The sequence below is a fragment of the Fundulus heteroclitus genome, chromosome 9 (genome assembly GCF_011125445.2).
Source record: "Fundulus heteroclitus isolate FHET01 chromosome 9, MU-UCD_Fhet_4.1, whole genome shotgun sequence".
Lineage (NCBI taxonomy): Eukaryota > Metazoa > Chordata > Actinopteri > Cyprinodontiformes > Fundulidae > Fundulus > Fundulus heteroclitus.
The window spans coordinates 32,228,422-32,246,123 of NC_046369.1; the positions used below are offsets into that span (position 1 = coordinate 32,228,422).

Consider the following 17,702-nt stretch of genomic DNA (forward strand, 5'->3'; position numbering starts at 1 on the left):
CTGCTCTCTTCCATAGCTTAGCAATCAGCTCTTGGGACACTTATCGGGCCAGTGGATCAGCACATAGTAAACAGATCCATGTGTCAGTGGAGCATTTGACTGACAGCCTGTCACTTTCTCTTTGTCATCAGCAGTGTGTGCTCAGATAGGATCTATAAGACTTTTCCCGGAGTGCTTTTGATCCAACCAGGAGAAGCTAGATCGCTGAATGTGCTCTGAAACTGCCGGCCAGTTGGAGCTCCGATAGCAAGCCACTGAGAGTAACCACCACAAGCTTCTGCTCCACAGTGGAAAGTTGATGTGCATCAGACATGAACGGCTCTAAGGGAATGATCCATTCCACGCAAGCAGTGTGGTCACATTAGTTTTTTTAGTGACACTATTTAAAGGAAGAAACACAGCTATACATGGACTATACTTCACTGTGTGGTTTAAATTGTTGTTCATGATTCTTCATATTTCCTTCTGTTTGGCCTTAAGGATGCTTTTATATCTGAAATGTTCACTAACTGATTTTCATGTCTTAGGTGAGCGTCCATACCAGTGCCCCTACTGCGACAAAGCATTCAGCAAGAATGATGGCCTGAAGATGCACATCCGCACTCATACTCGGGTACGTTTGTTCTCCACACGGGCATCAACCCTCACTGTATAGCTACTAAACTGTTGATCACTACACACTAGTGACAGCAGTGAGATTTGATCACATCTAGCATAAATGTTCACTCTTAACTCAAGGTTGATTTACATTTACTTGTCTTAGGTCAAGGGTATTGTGTCAAACAGCTATTTATGAAACAAAGGCTCTGAGAGAATTTTGATAGCAACATCATGATGATGTGTAACACCAGGAGCAGATACAGAGTTGGCATCGTTATTTTAAATCATAGGTTATCAGTCGAAAGCATTAGTTAAAATTCAATCGTTTGCTAAAAAACTGTTCCGGTTAGATAGAAGTGACGAAAACATGTTAAACAAATTAAAAGTGATTCAAGTGATTTTCATATTTTTGGCACGAAGGGCATTTATTTGACAGTAGAATGACAGAAATAGGGTTGAAAGAAGGGAAAGACATGTGGCAATGTCCACAGGCCAGGACTTGAATATTGGACGGCTGCGTCGAGGACCGAGGCATCTGTACATGGGTTTGCACGGACGCCACCGTTGCACCCTAAAATGTTTTAATTTTCTTATTATCTTTGGTGGTGCTTCATTTCAGAATGGGCATCATTCTTGATATGTTGGAATTGTGTTTAGCATCTTATACATATAAGCACATCTATACAGTTTCTTTTGTCGGTGACAGCTTCCTTGCTGAAAAGTTGTGTGGATTCATTGCTCAAAAAAATATTGGGCTTTTGAGTTTCCCTCAAGCCCGTCACCAGTCAGGGCTGTTTAAGATGAGAATCATCTGATTCCCATCACCAACTGATATTTCACATTTTTAAAGTTTTAATCATTAGAGGTCCTCTCCTGTCTGTTGTCTAGGCTCCAGCTTTGTGCCCTAACATAATCAGCTTTACTGGCCAGTAGTATTCACAAAGTGTTAACTAATTGTCATAATTCAAAGGGTAAAGCATCATCATATTTTCTGCCAATATCCTCTCTTTGCTGAAATTACTTATATTTATGACACAGACATAAATTAGTTTTACAGTCATGGGCTGGTGTCTACTCATCCCCGGCCAAAAGAGTAACGCCCTCCACACAGTCAAATAAAAAGAAGAAGGGAAATGCAGACGGGGGCTTTCTTTGCAAATATATAAATGACCACATATTTATGCTGAGTTGAACAAATAATTAAAAAGGATATCAGCAGACAATTAAATAAAAAAAATTATATTGCAAATCAAAAACATGCATATTATTTAACATGATCTAAATCAGAGGTGTCAAACTAATTTCTATATGGGGCCACTTTGGCATCATGAAGTCATTAAAAGGGCCGCTTGCATGTGTAGAGACAATACTTTTCATTTCATAATTTCAATCCAGTTCACACAGTAGTATAAAAAATGCACAGTAACATAAAAGTAGCACTCTTAGGCCCAGTTTATACAGTTTATCTGCAAAAAAAGTTGATATTGGGGTGAGTTACACTTACAGGAGGCACAGTTTTATACACTATAAAAAGATATATGCCTTTTTTTTAGCTCTCGAGGGCCGGATAATTTACCTTGAAGGGCCAGATTTGGCCCGCGGGCCTTGAGTTTGACACCTGTGATCTAAATGATAAGGTGTAACCTTTACCTGTTCAAAACCAATGCCATACATATACTTGAAAACTGTAATGTGCATCCACATAACACACCACATTTAATCAGTATAATTCCCAACTCACTGGTCAAAGATGTTCAGGAAGCTGGAGCCTCTCCTATTTGTTTTTCTTGACAGTGAACAAGCTGCTCCAACCTGGGTTAGCTTGATTTGGAAAGCTGCTATACAGTTTTGACAATACACAATTAAAAAAAAGAGCATAGCATTATAATTGTTTTAAGATTTCTTTGACTTGACACACAACTACAGGCTTCAATAAACCATGCTAATAAATGCTTACACAGCGTATTTATATTTATGTTTTGTTTTGGTAAAACTCATTAATATTTCAGCTCATAATATGGATACAAATAACCAACTTACTTCCTGCTTCAAAAGCTTAAAGTGTTAAAAGCAAAGCAACTTAAGTGCTATCTGTGGATATCTGAGCACAGCGGGCAGAGCAGGTCATGGGAAACAGACAGACCAGAAGCTGCAGTAGTCTCTTTTACTGGGAAGATTGGAGCAATAAGTGAAATTTAACTATTTTAAAATGGAAAGAAAGAAAAAATAGTGATGTGAGGAACTAAAGGTAATATTTTAGATAGACTATGGTATGACGTCACACACCACATATCTCTGTGTTGTTCTCCAGCCCAGCTATGTAAACAAGCCGGGCTGGCCGCACATGCATGTACGTGCGCATATGTTATTGCACGTGCATGTGAACAGTTGCCACTCAGGACTCAGGCCTTCCCTGCCCTAAAACGCCACCGTCAGAGCAGCACAGCATTGGAGCAACATGGCGGAGAGCACCCCCAGCAGATCAAAATGTTCTCTTGCTAACAGCATTATAAAGGTATGAGTTACTTACTTCTTCTCTAGAAATGTTCCTCCGAAAGGTGAGGCTGTTTTGCTGTGTTTCTATCCTTTACAAATATGCATATAGGAGGCAATGGTTGAGAATGAAAAAGAGGGGCCGGAGGCGCGGCTTGTCACAGATATTGTTTTGGTCTATAGACAGTGCTCAACCACCACCTAGTGGTGAAACATCGCTTATTGCTTCTTTAAAGCTGCAGTAGGGAGTTCAGAGAAAACCATGGACATAATCTGAATATTTGAAGAAGCACACCTTACATGTCCCTCCTCCTTGCTCCTTGCTGCACTACAGCCCTCTCCCACCATGGAGCCTGCCGTGCTGCTCTGATTTTTACGCTTATTTTATTTTGGGTTCGGTCTAAATCTTTCTTTTTAGCTTGTTTTTTGTCACTGGTCTTCTTCTGTTTATCTGTCTTTGTTTTCTGAACAAGTGGCACTTGATAGATTGGCAGTTTTCCTGTAAAGCAGATTGTTTCGGTTCTCGCTGTGAGGGGGAGGGGTGTGAGCAGTGCATACACAAGAGTGATACTGACACTGCTAAGATCCGCCTCCTGGCTCTGATTGGCTGTTTCATACCTGGAGCGGAGCATTTCTGCAAATAGTGGTAGGGCCACTGGGAGGAACCAGAGGAACTTGATTTTTTTCACTGGTTATCTGTCTTGTGTTTAACCGTCAGGACATAGTTAGAGGTTTAACAAATGTGTGAATAATACATTTTTACAAAAATTACCTTTTGCAATTTTAAAAGCAAAAAAGCACTTTTGTAATAGACATGAGACAAACCTAGGCAGGATTTAAAAAATAATAATTTGCAAAGCATTGTATGGATCGCTTGATTTGACTGACAAAGTGTATACCAGCAACAGGAGGTCAGTTTTACCTGGGACTCCTGATGCAGATCATTATAAAAATGCTGTGATCGGGGCCTCAATCCGATACCTGGGATCAGATCAGCTAATTCTGTTTCTTCCTCATGCTTTTACTTTAATACACTTTACAAGAATGAAGCAGAAAACGGATTGCAAAACTACATGAATGGTAAAGATTTAAAGTTAGCGTAATGTTAGGAAGTGTTTAGGGTGGGGTAAACTAAAACCTTAAAGGCAGTCTTTTCACTTTTCATAAGTTTATTCCCTGAGCTGGGACTCACTGCTCCTTCCTTGGCATCGGTTTTCAACTTATTTAAGCTTTTAGTCAAAACAAGACGTTCTAACCATCGAAGCATCTGGACATATGTGTTACTTATGACAAAATAGACTTAAAATATGTTTTATATAAGATTTCCATTATCAGCTTGACTGTGACATTTGCAGCCTGTCAGGATAGTTCATCGAAGCGTTTTTTTCTCCTTTTAATACTTCCCAGAGCACAGTACATGGCTCTGCCTGTGGCAGTGTCTCAACAGTGGAGATATCCTGCTCAAGTCGGTCTGACTCTGTAGAAACAGGCAGTTGTAATTTTGTAGTGTGCTGCTGATTAAACTGACTGATGTTTTTACTTTGAATTTCCCCCGATCTGCCTTTGCTCACCGTGCTCTGAAATATGGGCTGAACAGTTACAAACAGCAGAGCTGGATGAAGTCACTGTTGAGAAAAACTAATGTCATTTGGCTGAAGGAGCTGCAGCTCACCGTTAATGAACACATGATTTCAGATGGATGGAGTTGGGGTTTCGTGTGTTTCATTCAGCAAACCACATCCCTGGCAAACTAAAGTGGAACAAGTCTGATGCAGATATCAGGCTTCTGTTATTTTCACATTTTTTAAGTTCAAGTTTAAATGAATGTGGTTTAATGAGATGTTCTGACTGAAGAAATATTTGCAATGGTTTATAAAATGACCCTTTTAAGTGTTTGTGGCATGTTTAAATTAGTAATAGAGATGCCCTGATCAGTGATTTTATCTGGTTAAATTTTTTTTTAACTCTGACTCGCAATATTGATTTCTCTTTTACAATAAATAACTACAAAATATTTTACGTTTTCTAAATAAATCGAAAGTTAAACTGCATTAATACAATTTATATAGTGAAATAAGCCCATAGTTGCTGAGTTAAATCTTTACAAAAACATTATAGCTTACAGACCTCTTCAACACAAAATGTAATGTTCATCATACTATACCAGCTCTCTCAAACTAAATATTTGACATAAAAAAGCTCTGATTTGATGTCATGTGTTTGATTATGAAATAATGAATTTACTATAAGTATATAATAACCTGTATACCTGTTGGGTGGTGTAGCAGGCTATGTCCACATCTTTGAACAATCAACACTGGCGCCCCCAGGGTTGTGTCCTCTCCCCTCTCCTCCCTCTCTCTGTACATTAATGACTGCAACATTAGCAGACCCGTCTGTGAAACTCCTAAGGTTTGCAGATTACACTATTGTTATTGAGCTGATCCAGGACATTGATGACTCTGCATACAGGATGACGATTGGCTGGTCCTCCATTGCACCCATTACTTTCTGGAGCTAAACCTACAAGAGACTGTGGAGATGACGGTGGACTTCAGGAGAACCCCCTTCACTCTGCCTCCCTCACTATCCTCAACAATAGTGCTTACCATGGATCATTTCCAGTTCCTAGGAACCAGCCTCTCATTGACACCATTTGAAAAAAAGCCCAGCAGAGACTGTATATCCTGTTGCAACTTAAGAAGTACAACCTTCCTCTGGAGCTGCTCTTCTACACTGCCATCATTCAGTCTGTCTTGTATTCATCCCTCTCTGTGTGGTTCAGCTCCTCCACAAAACTTGACATGTCCAAACTGTAACTAACAATTAGATCTGCAGAGAGGATTATCAAGACGGACCTTCCATCCATCCATTCATGACATGTACAAGTCCCGGGCCAGTGATAGGGCAGCTAATATAACTCTCGACCAAACTCATCCTGATCATAGATTATTCAGACTTTTGCCTTCAGGTCGACGAGACAGAGCGCTGATGGCTAAAACTCCAACACTGTGCCGTGCACCCAGTTTGACCTAGTTGTGTGCATGTTGGTAAAAGAGTCTGCATCACATGGTTTTCTGCTACCGTGAGCAAAGCTGTTTTGAACTTGTTTGTTGACAATGTGGTGTCAGCATGCCTAATTAGCTGTAAAAAAAAAAAGGCACACTTTTTCCATCTGCATCCTTTACTTTGAAACAAGCTCCATCACATTTGTCACTTTAAGGAAACATTTCTGCCAGCAGGGAATCTCCTGCTTCAAAGTACATCCAGACTGGATTCTCTGTGTCTTTATGCGTGAATATGGAATGAGCTAAATTTGCTTCCGAAAGAATTAAGTTATAACCTATTGAATAGGTTATAATTTTATCTTTGTTATGGGTGATATTTTTCTTTTTACTCCTGTAGGATTTTACCTTAAACCCACTGTGCTACCAGGAGGAAAAAAAAAACACAAGATTGTTCTGACCTGACAGCTTTTCTCCTACAATAACATGGCAATCAATCCTGCAGGGTCCCTGAAAGGCTGACACTGCCTTAAGCCATGCTGCCAGCTTGTCTAAAAAAAATCCCTTACTGTGAGCTTGGCTGTTGCTTTCTTACTGACTTGAAGGCTATTGGTGCTGAGCAACTTCCTGCCTGCGTGCTGCTTTACAAATACCTGCATATTTAATGTGTCATATGAGAAGATCCGCTGCTTTGGACTGAATAAACAAGACTCCATCCCCAGATCTCTGGATGTGCTCTTTGTGGAGACTGGTCGGATTCAGAGGAAAGGTCGGGTCAAAGGTCATGGGCTGAACAGCTGCTGAGGGCTGAAGGTCACCAGGTACAGATGTTTGATGTTACCAGGGTCATAGTGATGCATTGTGGGTGTTACTTAAAAGGTCCATCCATGTGCTCTTTGAAATGTAAAGTTGTTTTATGGATAAATGATGTTTCTGGTCAAAGCCGTGGATTTTTGTGGGAATCTGATCAAAACAGAATCTGTTTCCGTGGGGCGGGCTTCTCTCTCACACACAGGGGGCTTTATTTCCATTGTTCCCCTTCACTCTGTCACATGCGCACTAACAGTCGCATCCTTAAAGCTGCTCACAGGCACACATGCAGTGAACCTGATCTTTACCTCCTTTTGTCTCCTGTGTCACTGGGCACTCCTTGCCCGGCCCACATGATAGCGCCTTTCCCAGGACCCTTGCTTCCTGCATTCACCCCGTTCCCAAGACAACTAAGCCTAAAATGGGTAGAGCCTCTGCTATCAGCCAGACTTGTCAAAGGCAGTTTCCCAAAAAGAGCGACAGTGGGAACTAGCTCCTTGCTATCTCCTCCTCATTTCTTCTTAAAGTCTTTAAAGTGTCAGCACTGTTTCCTCTCAGACCGAGCAGCACACGCCTATCATCCGCCCTCTTCATGGTGCATACGGCATACTGTACACACACACACGCAGACGCACCCATACATGCATACTTGTAACAACACACCCACAGCAAGATAGCCGCTTTGGCTGACTAAGAAGGGCCTCCAAAAGCGGCAGAGGAAATGTTCTTTGGTAAACTGATGAGGTGTGGAGACAGAGGATTGATATTCTACAGCCCTACGGTGCCAGCGCACTGATACATGTTCAAAGGGATTTTCTGTTCCTTGCTTTCTTTACTCTTTTTAGGAATCCATGTGTTTTTGATGGCCCCCGTGTTGGCCATTTCCTCCCTGCTGTAGGAGCTCCTCAGCCTTTCATTTCATATCTTCACCAGTATACAGGGAGAGTGTTGGGGTGTGAAAGTGAACCTGGGACACTGCCACATCTTTCCTGCACGCCTGTTTGTTTTTCTCTCTGTGTATGCGCCAACATGTGTGTGTCATTATGTTTTTTTTTCTTCTTCCAGGTTTTGTCCACATGTGATGAAAAATGGCCGCACTTTGTCATACCAAGTGCCCTCTTTAAATTCACCGTGTGCATGTGTGTCTCTGCAGGAGAAGCCGTACAAATGCAGCGAGTGCAACAAGGCCTTCAGCCAGAAAAGAGGACTGGACGAGCACATGAGGACGCACACAGGAGAGAAACCCTTCCAGTGTGATGTGAGTGCCCGGCGGTCACGGCTCTGCCTCCAAAGCAGACTGACTTTTCGTGATTCCTGCCTGGTTTTGTCTGTGTGTAAATGTGATGGGGCTCTGGCACAAGGCCAGATGTGGAGCTCGGTTAGAGCCAGATAGAGATCTTGCCTCTCCTGAGGGGCAGAGTGGGCCGAGCTCACGTAAACACTTTGAGAGGATCAGAGGGATAAATTACCCTCTGCTTATAATACTGCAGAAGTAATAATTATTCACAGAGAAAGGGGTGTGGGGACAGGCAACAGAACTTCCTGTCAGTGTTTTTACCTTTTTTAATGCAAAACTTTAAATACCTTTTGTTGAAATGTATCTGCCGGATGAAAACGGTCAACAGAATTTCTGGGACTCAGTTGTTGCAAACTACTTTATAATGCCGTTGGACAAAATTTCAGATTAGGTTACAGTTATACTTCTGATACAGTTCTTGAGCATGTAGACATGTGATGTAATGTCACTTGAGTCTCCACTGCTGATTTGCTCCTCAGCTACTTTTACTTGGAGTCATAATGAAGTTAAATCTGACCACATATGCTTTATTATATTCAGCATAACTAACAGTTTCCAAGACACTGTTATCTCAGATATACAGTACACTACCAGTCAAAGGTTTGGACTCACATTCTCATTTAATGGTTTGTCATTATTTTTATTTCTACCTCTGGGAACTCCTTCAAGACAGTTGGAAAACCATTTTGGTGAGTAACCTCATGAAGCCCATTGAGGGAAGGCCAGCAGTGACCAAAGCAGTATTGAAAACAATGGGGTGGTATTTAGAAAAAGCTAAAATATACAACATGTTTTGAGTGTATATATATATATATATATATATATATATATATATATATATATATATATATATATATATATATATATATATATATATATATATATATATACACAATTCTATATATTTTTGAGTCATAGTTTTGATGTCTTCACCATGTATCTTCAGTGTTGAGAGTCATAAAAATAAGGTACAGCCATTGAATGACAAACCTTTGACTGGTAGTGTATGTCTGGAGTGAATTTGGGGTTTTGCTTTGAAATCTTAGAAAAGTTGTTCTCTAATACCCTAGAAGATTATTTTACTTAGTTGCGCAGATTTTCACTGCTAACAAGCTGAACCTCTAAAACGTAGGTGGCCAATAGCAAGATTTACATTCCTATAGTGGTTTTTGTTCTGTTTTTTTTTTTTTTTCAAGGGACAGTGTGTAACTAATCTGGCAAAGTCTAATAATGACGTTGCCATTTCTGATTTCAGTAGCCGAAAGGGGACATTTTTAGCCATATGCGTTTTCCCCTATCTGTCTTCTGTATGATGACTTGTTGTCGGCGAAGGACGAGAATAAAACAAGCAAAGAAGAATCGTAGATCATTCTCGTTGCCATTTTCTGTTAAAATGGAGGACCATCTATACTCTTTGACCAGCGAGAGGGAAGAGAAAGTAACCAAGAAAAGTAACAACCGGAAGAAAACAAGTCAATATAGGCAATCGTTTTTGGTGAAAATGGAAAAGTTTTGTTAGGTTTCTACTGTTCATGTATACCACATCAGCATATGTTTTCTCTTAAAATGGGTTCTAGATTGCAGCGTTTTGAAAACATCCCAGACTCCATTGTCGCGTAGACAGGAAAAACAAATATTCCTGTTTGGGGAAGCACTTGCACATGCTCATTATGACTTGTGGCACGTTGTTAAGCAGGGAGTGTTTGCTCACATTTTGTTGAGTTTCAAAGACGATATTGCCTAGTGCCTACTACTGGTGTGGCAAGGAAATTACACATATTTTAGATTTTCTACCAGTTTCATTTGCACACAGATCAGAAAAGATCAGAAAAACAATCCCATTTCTAATTAATTGTTGTCATGTCCACAGGGCCTTACAGTGCCTTTGCAAAACCTTTAATGTCTCCAGAACCTTTTTTACAGTATGTCACATTACAAAAACAGACTTCAATTTATATGGATTTTATGTGAACAACCAACACAATGTAGTGCATAATTGGGGATATGAAGTAAAGTTATGCATGGTTTTCAAAAGTGTTTATAAATAAAAAGCTGTAAAATGCAACCTGTGTTTGGATTTAGTCATCAAAGTCAACACAGAACCCCCTTTTTGCTGCAGTTACAGCTAAAAGTCTACCAGCTTTTCCCTTGTATTTTTTTATTTATTTATTTTTTGCAAAATAGCCCAGTGCAGACAGACTGAAAGGAGTGTCCCTGAACATGACTTTAATTGCACCATTCCTACATGTGAATTTGATCTAAACCATTACATATGTGTGTATACTTAGTTGTCTCACTGAAAGGTAAACCTCCAGACTGTCTGTTGCCACCTCTAGCAGTTATCAGTGTTGGTTTTCTGCCACACATATCGCTTTGGATGTAAGTTAGAAATGTCTGTTTTTGGTATCATTGGACCTGGACACTTAGTTCTTCAAGTTTGCTGTGTCAGATTTGTGGAGTGGATGACTAACTTTTGTCCTGATTCTTCCACCTGAGCTGTTGATCTCTGCTAGTCCTCCAGATTTAACCTTGGGCCTGTTGGTTATTTCTTTGACAAATGCTCTCCTTGCTTAGTTTAATTGGAAGACCATGTCCTGGTAGGTTATTAGTCTGGTAGTGAGATGTTCAAAGCTTCACAACTTCATCCCTGACCTCTCTGCCGAGTTCCTTGGTCTTCATGATGTGGTTTGTTCACTAATGTTCTCTAGGAAACCTCAGAGGCCTTCATAGAACAGCTGAATTTATACTGAGATTGAATTACACATAGGTGGACTCTGTTTACTAAGTAGGTCAGTTTTTAAGACAATTGGTTGAACTATAATTTATTTAAAAGGTGTCAGAGTGAAGGGCACTGAATGCAAATGCACATCACATGTTTAAGGTTTTATTTGTTAAAAAATGGGAAATCAATATACCCTTTTCCTTCCATCTCAGACTTTTCCAAGGAACTGGTATGGTGTTGACGTTTCCTTCAGACATGTATCATTTTACTTTCCTCTTCACAGCTCTACTTTTTGTTGGTCTTAAACATAAAATCCCAGTAAAATACATTACAGGTCATGGTTTTAATGCCACAAAATGTGGAAAAGTTCAATAAGTATGAATACTTTTGAAAGGCGCTTTATACCAGTGGTGCTTAGACTGATCTATTCTGAGAGAGCAGTTGTGCTTCAGGTTAGATGACAAACGAAGATGTTAAGAGAGATAGTTACTGTTTATGAGATCTGGAGAGTTTTTTCGTTGAAAAGGCATCAAAGGAGAACTTTGAAGGCTTATTCTTGGTCTTCTTTCAGTTGGCTCCATTGAAAATTAAATTTTATAAACAGGCTTGCCAAGTTCTTTTTTTAAAAACACTTATCCTATCCAAACACATTTTCAAAATTTCCTAATGGGTCCCGGTTACAAAACAGCGAAACTGAAGCAGTAAAACCTTAAAAAGTTAACATTCTTCCAAAACTGAAGTTTTTAACAGTCACTCTAAAGATTATTAAAAAGTCCTTACTTATATTATATACTATATAATCAAACAGATAAATCATATCTGCAGTCTTATGCAAAAGATTAGAATGAAGCTCATTTGTCAAATTAATATTACCTTTTGAAAATAATGACCTTTAAGCAGGAATTAAAGATCATTTTCATTAAGCACATGTTTCTCTATTAAAAATGCTTTTTATTGGTCTGATCTAATATTCAAAATATTATAAATTATTATAATTCATATTATCACTACCTGTATACAGAAACTAATAATAATTAACATAAATAAAGGCTTGAAAACATAAATCTGGGCGTAAAAAATCTATGTTTACCAGGGAATTGAGTTACTGAAAAAAAATATGTTTTCAATAATATTCTACTCTGTTGGGTATGACTATATCTGTCCTGTTCTGTAAAATGGTGCAACTACAGGGAATAGTTTGTCGAGTTTGTTACCTTATATCAGCTATCATTAGGAATCATCATCATTAGGAATTTCCCAGATTCCCCCATTTTCCCAGTTTAGATACGTGTAGGCGGAAATAGAATACGAAATATAACTTGGATATCTATCTATCTATCTATCTATCTATCTATCTATCTATCTATCTATCTATATATATATATATATATATTTATATATATATATATATATATATATATATATAGCATTACTGAATGACCATCAGCAGACGGTGGACACTAAATTCTTAAATTATCAATTCAAAGCCCAGTAAGCTTTAAAACAGAAAACTTATCTGCCCAGAGACTCATCTGCAGGAATATTTAGAGGCCACAAAATCAGCATCCCACTCACTGACTATTAAGCATCACCACAAAGGGTCCCCCAATGATATCAAACACTCATCCGGCTTCTTTTTTCCAGCCTCAGAAGAGACATTTCCAAGTAATTAATTTGATCCCCAAACCAGAGGAAATAACAGAAAGAACATATGGATTTTATTAGGGTGGTTTATTTTGAGTCAGACAAAGGGATCGCACGCTTCCAAAAATATTTTCTGGACATAGAAAGAGCTGCGGATTCAGCATCTGCCACTAAAGTACTGAAATGTTGTTGAGGCATTACCAGTAACATCTGGGTCAGAGTGAAAAGCTGAGGCTCTTTGCTCATCAGCTCCCCGTCACTGTTTCACTCTAAACAAATTAAAATAGCTGACTGCCTCTGGGTCTGCCTTGCGGATTGTTGAGCCGTGTTTAGTAGCAACCAGGTAAGACATCAATGTAGATATCCGATGTGATCCACTTTTCTATCAGAGCTTCTCTTTAATGCTGCACAGCCACAGATGTATGCTGTCTGACTTTCTAAATGTAATTCGCAGATGGAGCCGAGGACACATGCTGAGATTCTCCCAGCTTTATGTCAAAACGGAATTCCGGCCAATGCTGGATTATCCTGATTGATACGGGGGGTGGCACGAGTCATCAGTGTAAAATGACTTATTTAGGATAAATGTTAAAGTAGTGTACAATCCCTCCCTCAACTGGGGTGGGGGTAGAGGGTTCTCATGCTTTATGTCTTCTTTATAAATGAGTCTGTATCACCGTGTGCTTGTGCAATAAGCCTAAACCCCCCGTCAGCCAAAGAAGTCGACAAATACAAGCTGTAGTTAAAAGTGTCTCAGAAAAGTCTTCCGACCACAAACTTTAAAGTATTTTATTGGGACTTTACTCAATAGACCAGCACAAAGAAAGAAAAGGATACACAATACCAATCTTTCAAGTAATTTACAGATAAAATTTGCAAAATGTTGTTTGCATTTCTACTCAAGGCCCTTTAGCTTTATGCCTTTAAATATAATCTAGTGCAACAGATTGTCTTTGTAAATCACAGACACAGATAAAATCTGCTTCAGGTAATCTCAGGAGAAATGCAGCTGCTCTGTGGAGGCCTGAGAGTTTTGTTGAAGAACATTAGTGAGCCAAAAGTGTCCTGAAGACTAAGGGACATTTAGACAGGTCAGAGAGAACGCTTGAAGTAAATCAAAGATCAGCTGGATTCTAAAGCAGTCTAAGTACTACTGATCACTGAGCCGATGTGACATGTGACTTTCTCCAATGTGAGATCAATAAAGCCTATCTTAAAATCTTAAATCTTAGCTGAGGTGAGAGAACTACAGTTTAGAGTAGTCCCCTAATTTGTCTGCAAAGAGAAGTTCATTGTTGAGCCATAGGAATTGTTGTTTAATGTCTAACCCGAGCCATGTAAGGTTCATGAAAGTGCTAACACTGCTTATCACCCTGAGCATAATTATTACCACTGTGGCATTTGGTGGCAGCATCATGCTGTGGGTGTGCTTTTCTTAGGCAGAGACAGTGAAGCTGGTCAGAGTTGACAGAAAGAGGGCTGGATATATATCCAGGTTAATCCTGGAAGACAACCTGTTACAGGCTGCAGAAGAGCAGAGACTGAGTTAGAGGTTTTCCTTCCAGCTGGACAATGACCAAAGTTTGGATCTAAATCCAACTGACAAGACATCTGTGACAAGACTTGAAAAAGTATCTTCTACAGATGCTCTGAGCCTAATCTGACTGAGTATGAAACATTCTGCAAAGAAAAAAAAACCATTTAGGTCTCTGGACGTGCAAAGTTGGTAGAGACATACCCCAGAAGGGATTTAACCAGCAGTAATTACACTAAAAGCGGGTTCTACAATTTTGGAACTCCAGAGGAATGAACACGAATGCATGGCATACTTTTTAGATTTATATCTGTAGAAATGTTTTAGAACCCTGCATCATTTTCTTTTCCACTTCAGAATACTATACAACTGTTGGGTTGATCTATCATGCAAAGTCCTTAGAAGATACAATGAAAGTTGTTGTTGCAAAATGACAATATTCAAAAATTTATGGGGTAGGAATACTTTTGCAAGGCAGTGTAGTTATTTTGCATAGAATTCTTCAAATAGCTGTGATCATTACGATTCTGAGCCTGTGTTTGTCTTGTTTTGTAGGTGTGTGATCTGTCGTTTAGCTTGAAGAAGATGCTCAGCAGACACAAGCTGACTCACAACCCCAACCGGCCCATGGCGGAGTGCCAGCTCTGCCATAAGAAGTTCACTCGGAACGACTACCTCAAAGTCCACATGGAGAATGTCCATGGGGAGACAGAGGGTTAAAGCCAATTACAGGAGCACAAATGAGATCCCCAAGATAAAGTTCTGTCTCGTGTTTTATGTACCAGTAAAGCATGAACATGCTGCGAGTAGAGATGGACTGATAGCTCAAATGTTGGTATTACCAATAGATGCATGTAGAATACGGGACACATTAAGGCAGGCATGTTCAAATTGAAACACAGACTCTTCATCTAATTTCTGCTCCCCCATCATCCTGTTTCCGCATTATTTTTAATATTTGAACAAACCGATTGCCATATGCTATGTATGCCTCCGGAGCCGCTGTGTCTGCTCCCAGGAATGTCTTGTGTTTCACGTCAAGTCCTTCAGACCGCTTTCCAGTGTTACTCTGTGCCGTTTTAACCAGAGCTTGTTGTACCTCGACGCACGTTTGTGGCCAGCTGCCAAGTGCTGAAGAAAGCCAGTGATCAGATTCCCTGTAGGGTCCTTTTCATGGCTTCACTTGTATCCATTCACATGGTTGTGTTAGAACCGACACCTGCTCTTAGGGAAGCCCAAACAAACTCTGATCTGTTACATTATTTTTGGAGCATATGGTATAAGTGATGGAACTGCATTGTTGAATGGAGCTCTGAAAACAGGAAGTAGCTGAATGGTCTGCACTAGCTCATGAGTTTCAGCTTTTGTTTACATGAAACCCGGGGAATAGAAACAAGCTTTCATCAGTCCAATCTCCGGTCTTTCTGGTTCTGCTTTTTACTGTTAAGGTAGTTAACTTTGGATCCATGTTTGACACACAGTGTTTCACAAAAGTATTAACATCCCTGGAACCTTTTTAAAAATGTTTTTTCATGTTACAACTGCAAGCGTCAATGCATTTTAGTGGATTTTTTGGGTTTAGACAAACACAAAGTTACACATAACTGTGAGGGATTTTTTTTTTCTTTACAAAAATCTGAATAGTGTGGTGTTCATTTGCGTTCGGTTCCCTTAAGGTTGTGTTCTGTAGAGTTGCTAAGCAGTTGCTTCAAAACAGGAACCCCATAGCATGATGCTGCCCCCACCATGTAGCAAAGTGGTGATGGTGTTTTCAGTGTGATGATTTTTCTTCAACAAAGGCCTTCTTGTTGTCTACTTTCCACCGAGGCCGGACTGGTGGAGTGATTTTGTTCACTCACTGATATCCTGTAACATACTTCTGAGACCCACCAGAACAGCTTGATTTGTACTGAGTTTAAATTGCCCCTGGGTGGAATATTTATCAGCAGTTGGCCCAGATTATAGGAGGCTGAACACCAATGCACCCACTTTTCAGATTTTTATTGTAAAAGCTGTTTGGAAACCATATACTCTTACTATTTAGGACAACAGGAGGTCCAAGAAGACTAAACACGCTCCTCTCTACATACAGGGGGAGATGGTGGAGCATGTGGACAGCTTTAGTTTCCTGGGCATTCACATCTCCAACTTTTCCTGGTCCATAAACACCTCCTACCTGGTGAAGGTGGGAGGTGGACTACTTTGTTTTGGTCTAATAGGTCAAATCCCAATAAAATTGAATTGAAGTTTGTTGTCATGATGTGACAAAATGTAAAAAGTTCATGGGATATGAATAATTTACGAAGGTACTCTGTGTTGTCTGACTGCTTTCAGCAGATCTTGTTGTTTGGACTCCATCATTAAGCATAATATGAATTCAAAAGATGTTTGTTGGCCACTAGTGGACAAATTTCTCTTACAGAGGAACTAAAGAAGAACCAAAGTACTGTTTTTGTTTACTTTAATAGGAAACTCTTTTATCTTTATTCATAGAATTTACCCAGGATGTTGTGCCTTATAAAATACGTTTACACGGCTTTATATTAATCTTTCTTCAATACAGTGTTTTATATATTTCATGGGAGTCGTTCTTTTTTTCCCCCCATTGATTTTCAACTTCCTTCCTCATTCAGCGCTCTCAAGATTAATCCCCAGTTGTCCAGCTGTTTATTCTGCATCTGGAAAATGTGAATTGTCACTTCACACTTTTGGGTTTTCAGATGTATGAAACCTCATCACCTACCAAACATCCATTTCCCCCACTTACTCTAATTACGTGTTTGTGAACTGTTGACATCGAGGGGGGAAAATGGGGAAAAAATGGCTTTGTGAGTTGATTAAAAGCGTTCGTTTCTCGTTAATCTAACCCCTATTCTTAGGTTGGCAGTCTGAAGGGAGTGGAGGCTAATTAAGGCTTTTTTCTCTCTTTCTGAGGCCACAGTCACCACTCGCCTGATCTGTAAAGCCACACACTAAAGAGCGCCTCTGATGGTTTCTCTCTGTGGATGCGGAGACTCTTTCTCACGTCCATCCCCCCACAGCAGCTCTTTTGGTATCTCTGAACTGAGATCTGTGAGAATCTCATGAGCAGTGGATTTAAGGGGGGAGTTGTTCTCATCATGCAGCCTGTTGTTCAAGCTTAATAAATCTTGCCATGTGCACTTTTGGCTCCCTACAAAACATGTAACTATTGCAGCATGTTTCTGTGCATGCTTTTGAGTGTGACTGTTTCCTCAGCAATTAAATCGTTTTGCTCCTCATGTTCAATTACATCTGAGCTTATAGTTCTGTAGCTTTTCTCCAGGAACATGCTTAGCGACGTCTGTCAGATCACATCCAGCAGATCTGACCTGCCCTCCTCTTCCCCCTGGAGTTGGTCCACCACACGGCAGTGAGGGCCACAGCCTGGGGACCATGCTTCTGCTTATTTATGCTACCAGCATACTGTTCCTCCCTGAGAGGCCTCCAGTTCATACAGGTGCACTCTCAAACTCAAAAGTGCCGTTTATGCTGAATTTTGTAAACAATGGTAGAAACAGGAATATTTGCAAGAGTCCATTCTTTTTCACCGGATATCAATAGGAGATTAGTGAAAGG

General features: G+C 39.9%; 1 protein-coding gene across 1 annotated transcript in view; it reads left to right on the forward strand.

The window, feature by feature from the left end:
- prdm5 (PR domain containing 5) overlaps positions 1-16,684 on the forward strand; it is a 69,803-nt gene extending 53,119 nt beyond the window's left edge. Inside the window, exons 14-16 of the mRNA XM_012861276.3 lie at positions 528-613; positions 8,062-8,166; positions 14,661-16,684. Of these exons, the coding sequence (XP_012716730.1) occupies positions 528-613; positions 8,062-8,166; positions 14,661-14,825 (356 nt within the window). The 3' untranslated portion in view covers positions 14,826-16,684. The remainder of the gene's footprint in view (positions 1-527; positions 614-8,061; positions 8,167-14,660) is intronic.
- Positions 16,685-17,702: the final 1,018 nt, after the last annotated feature.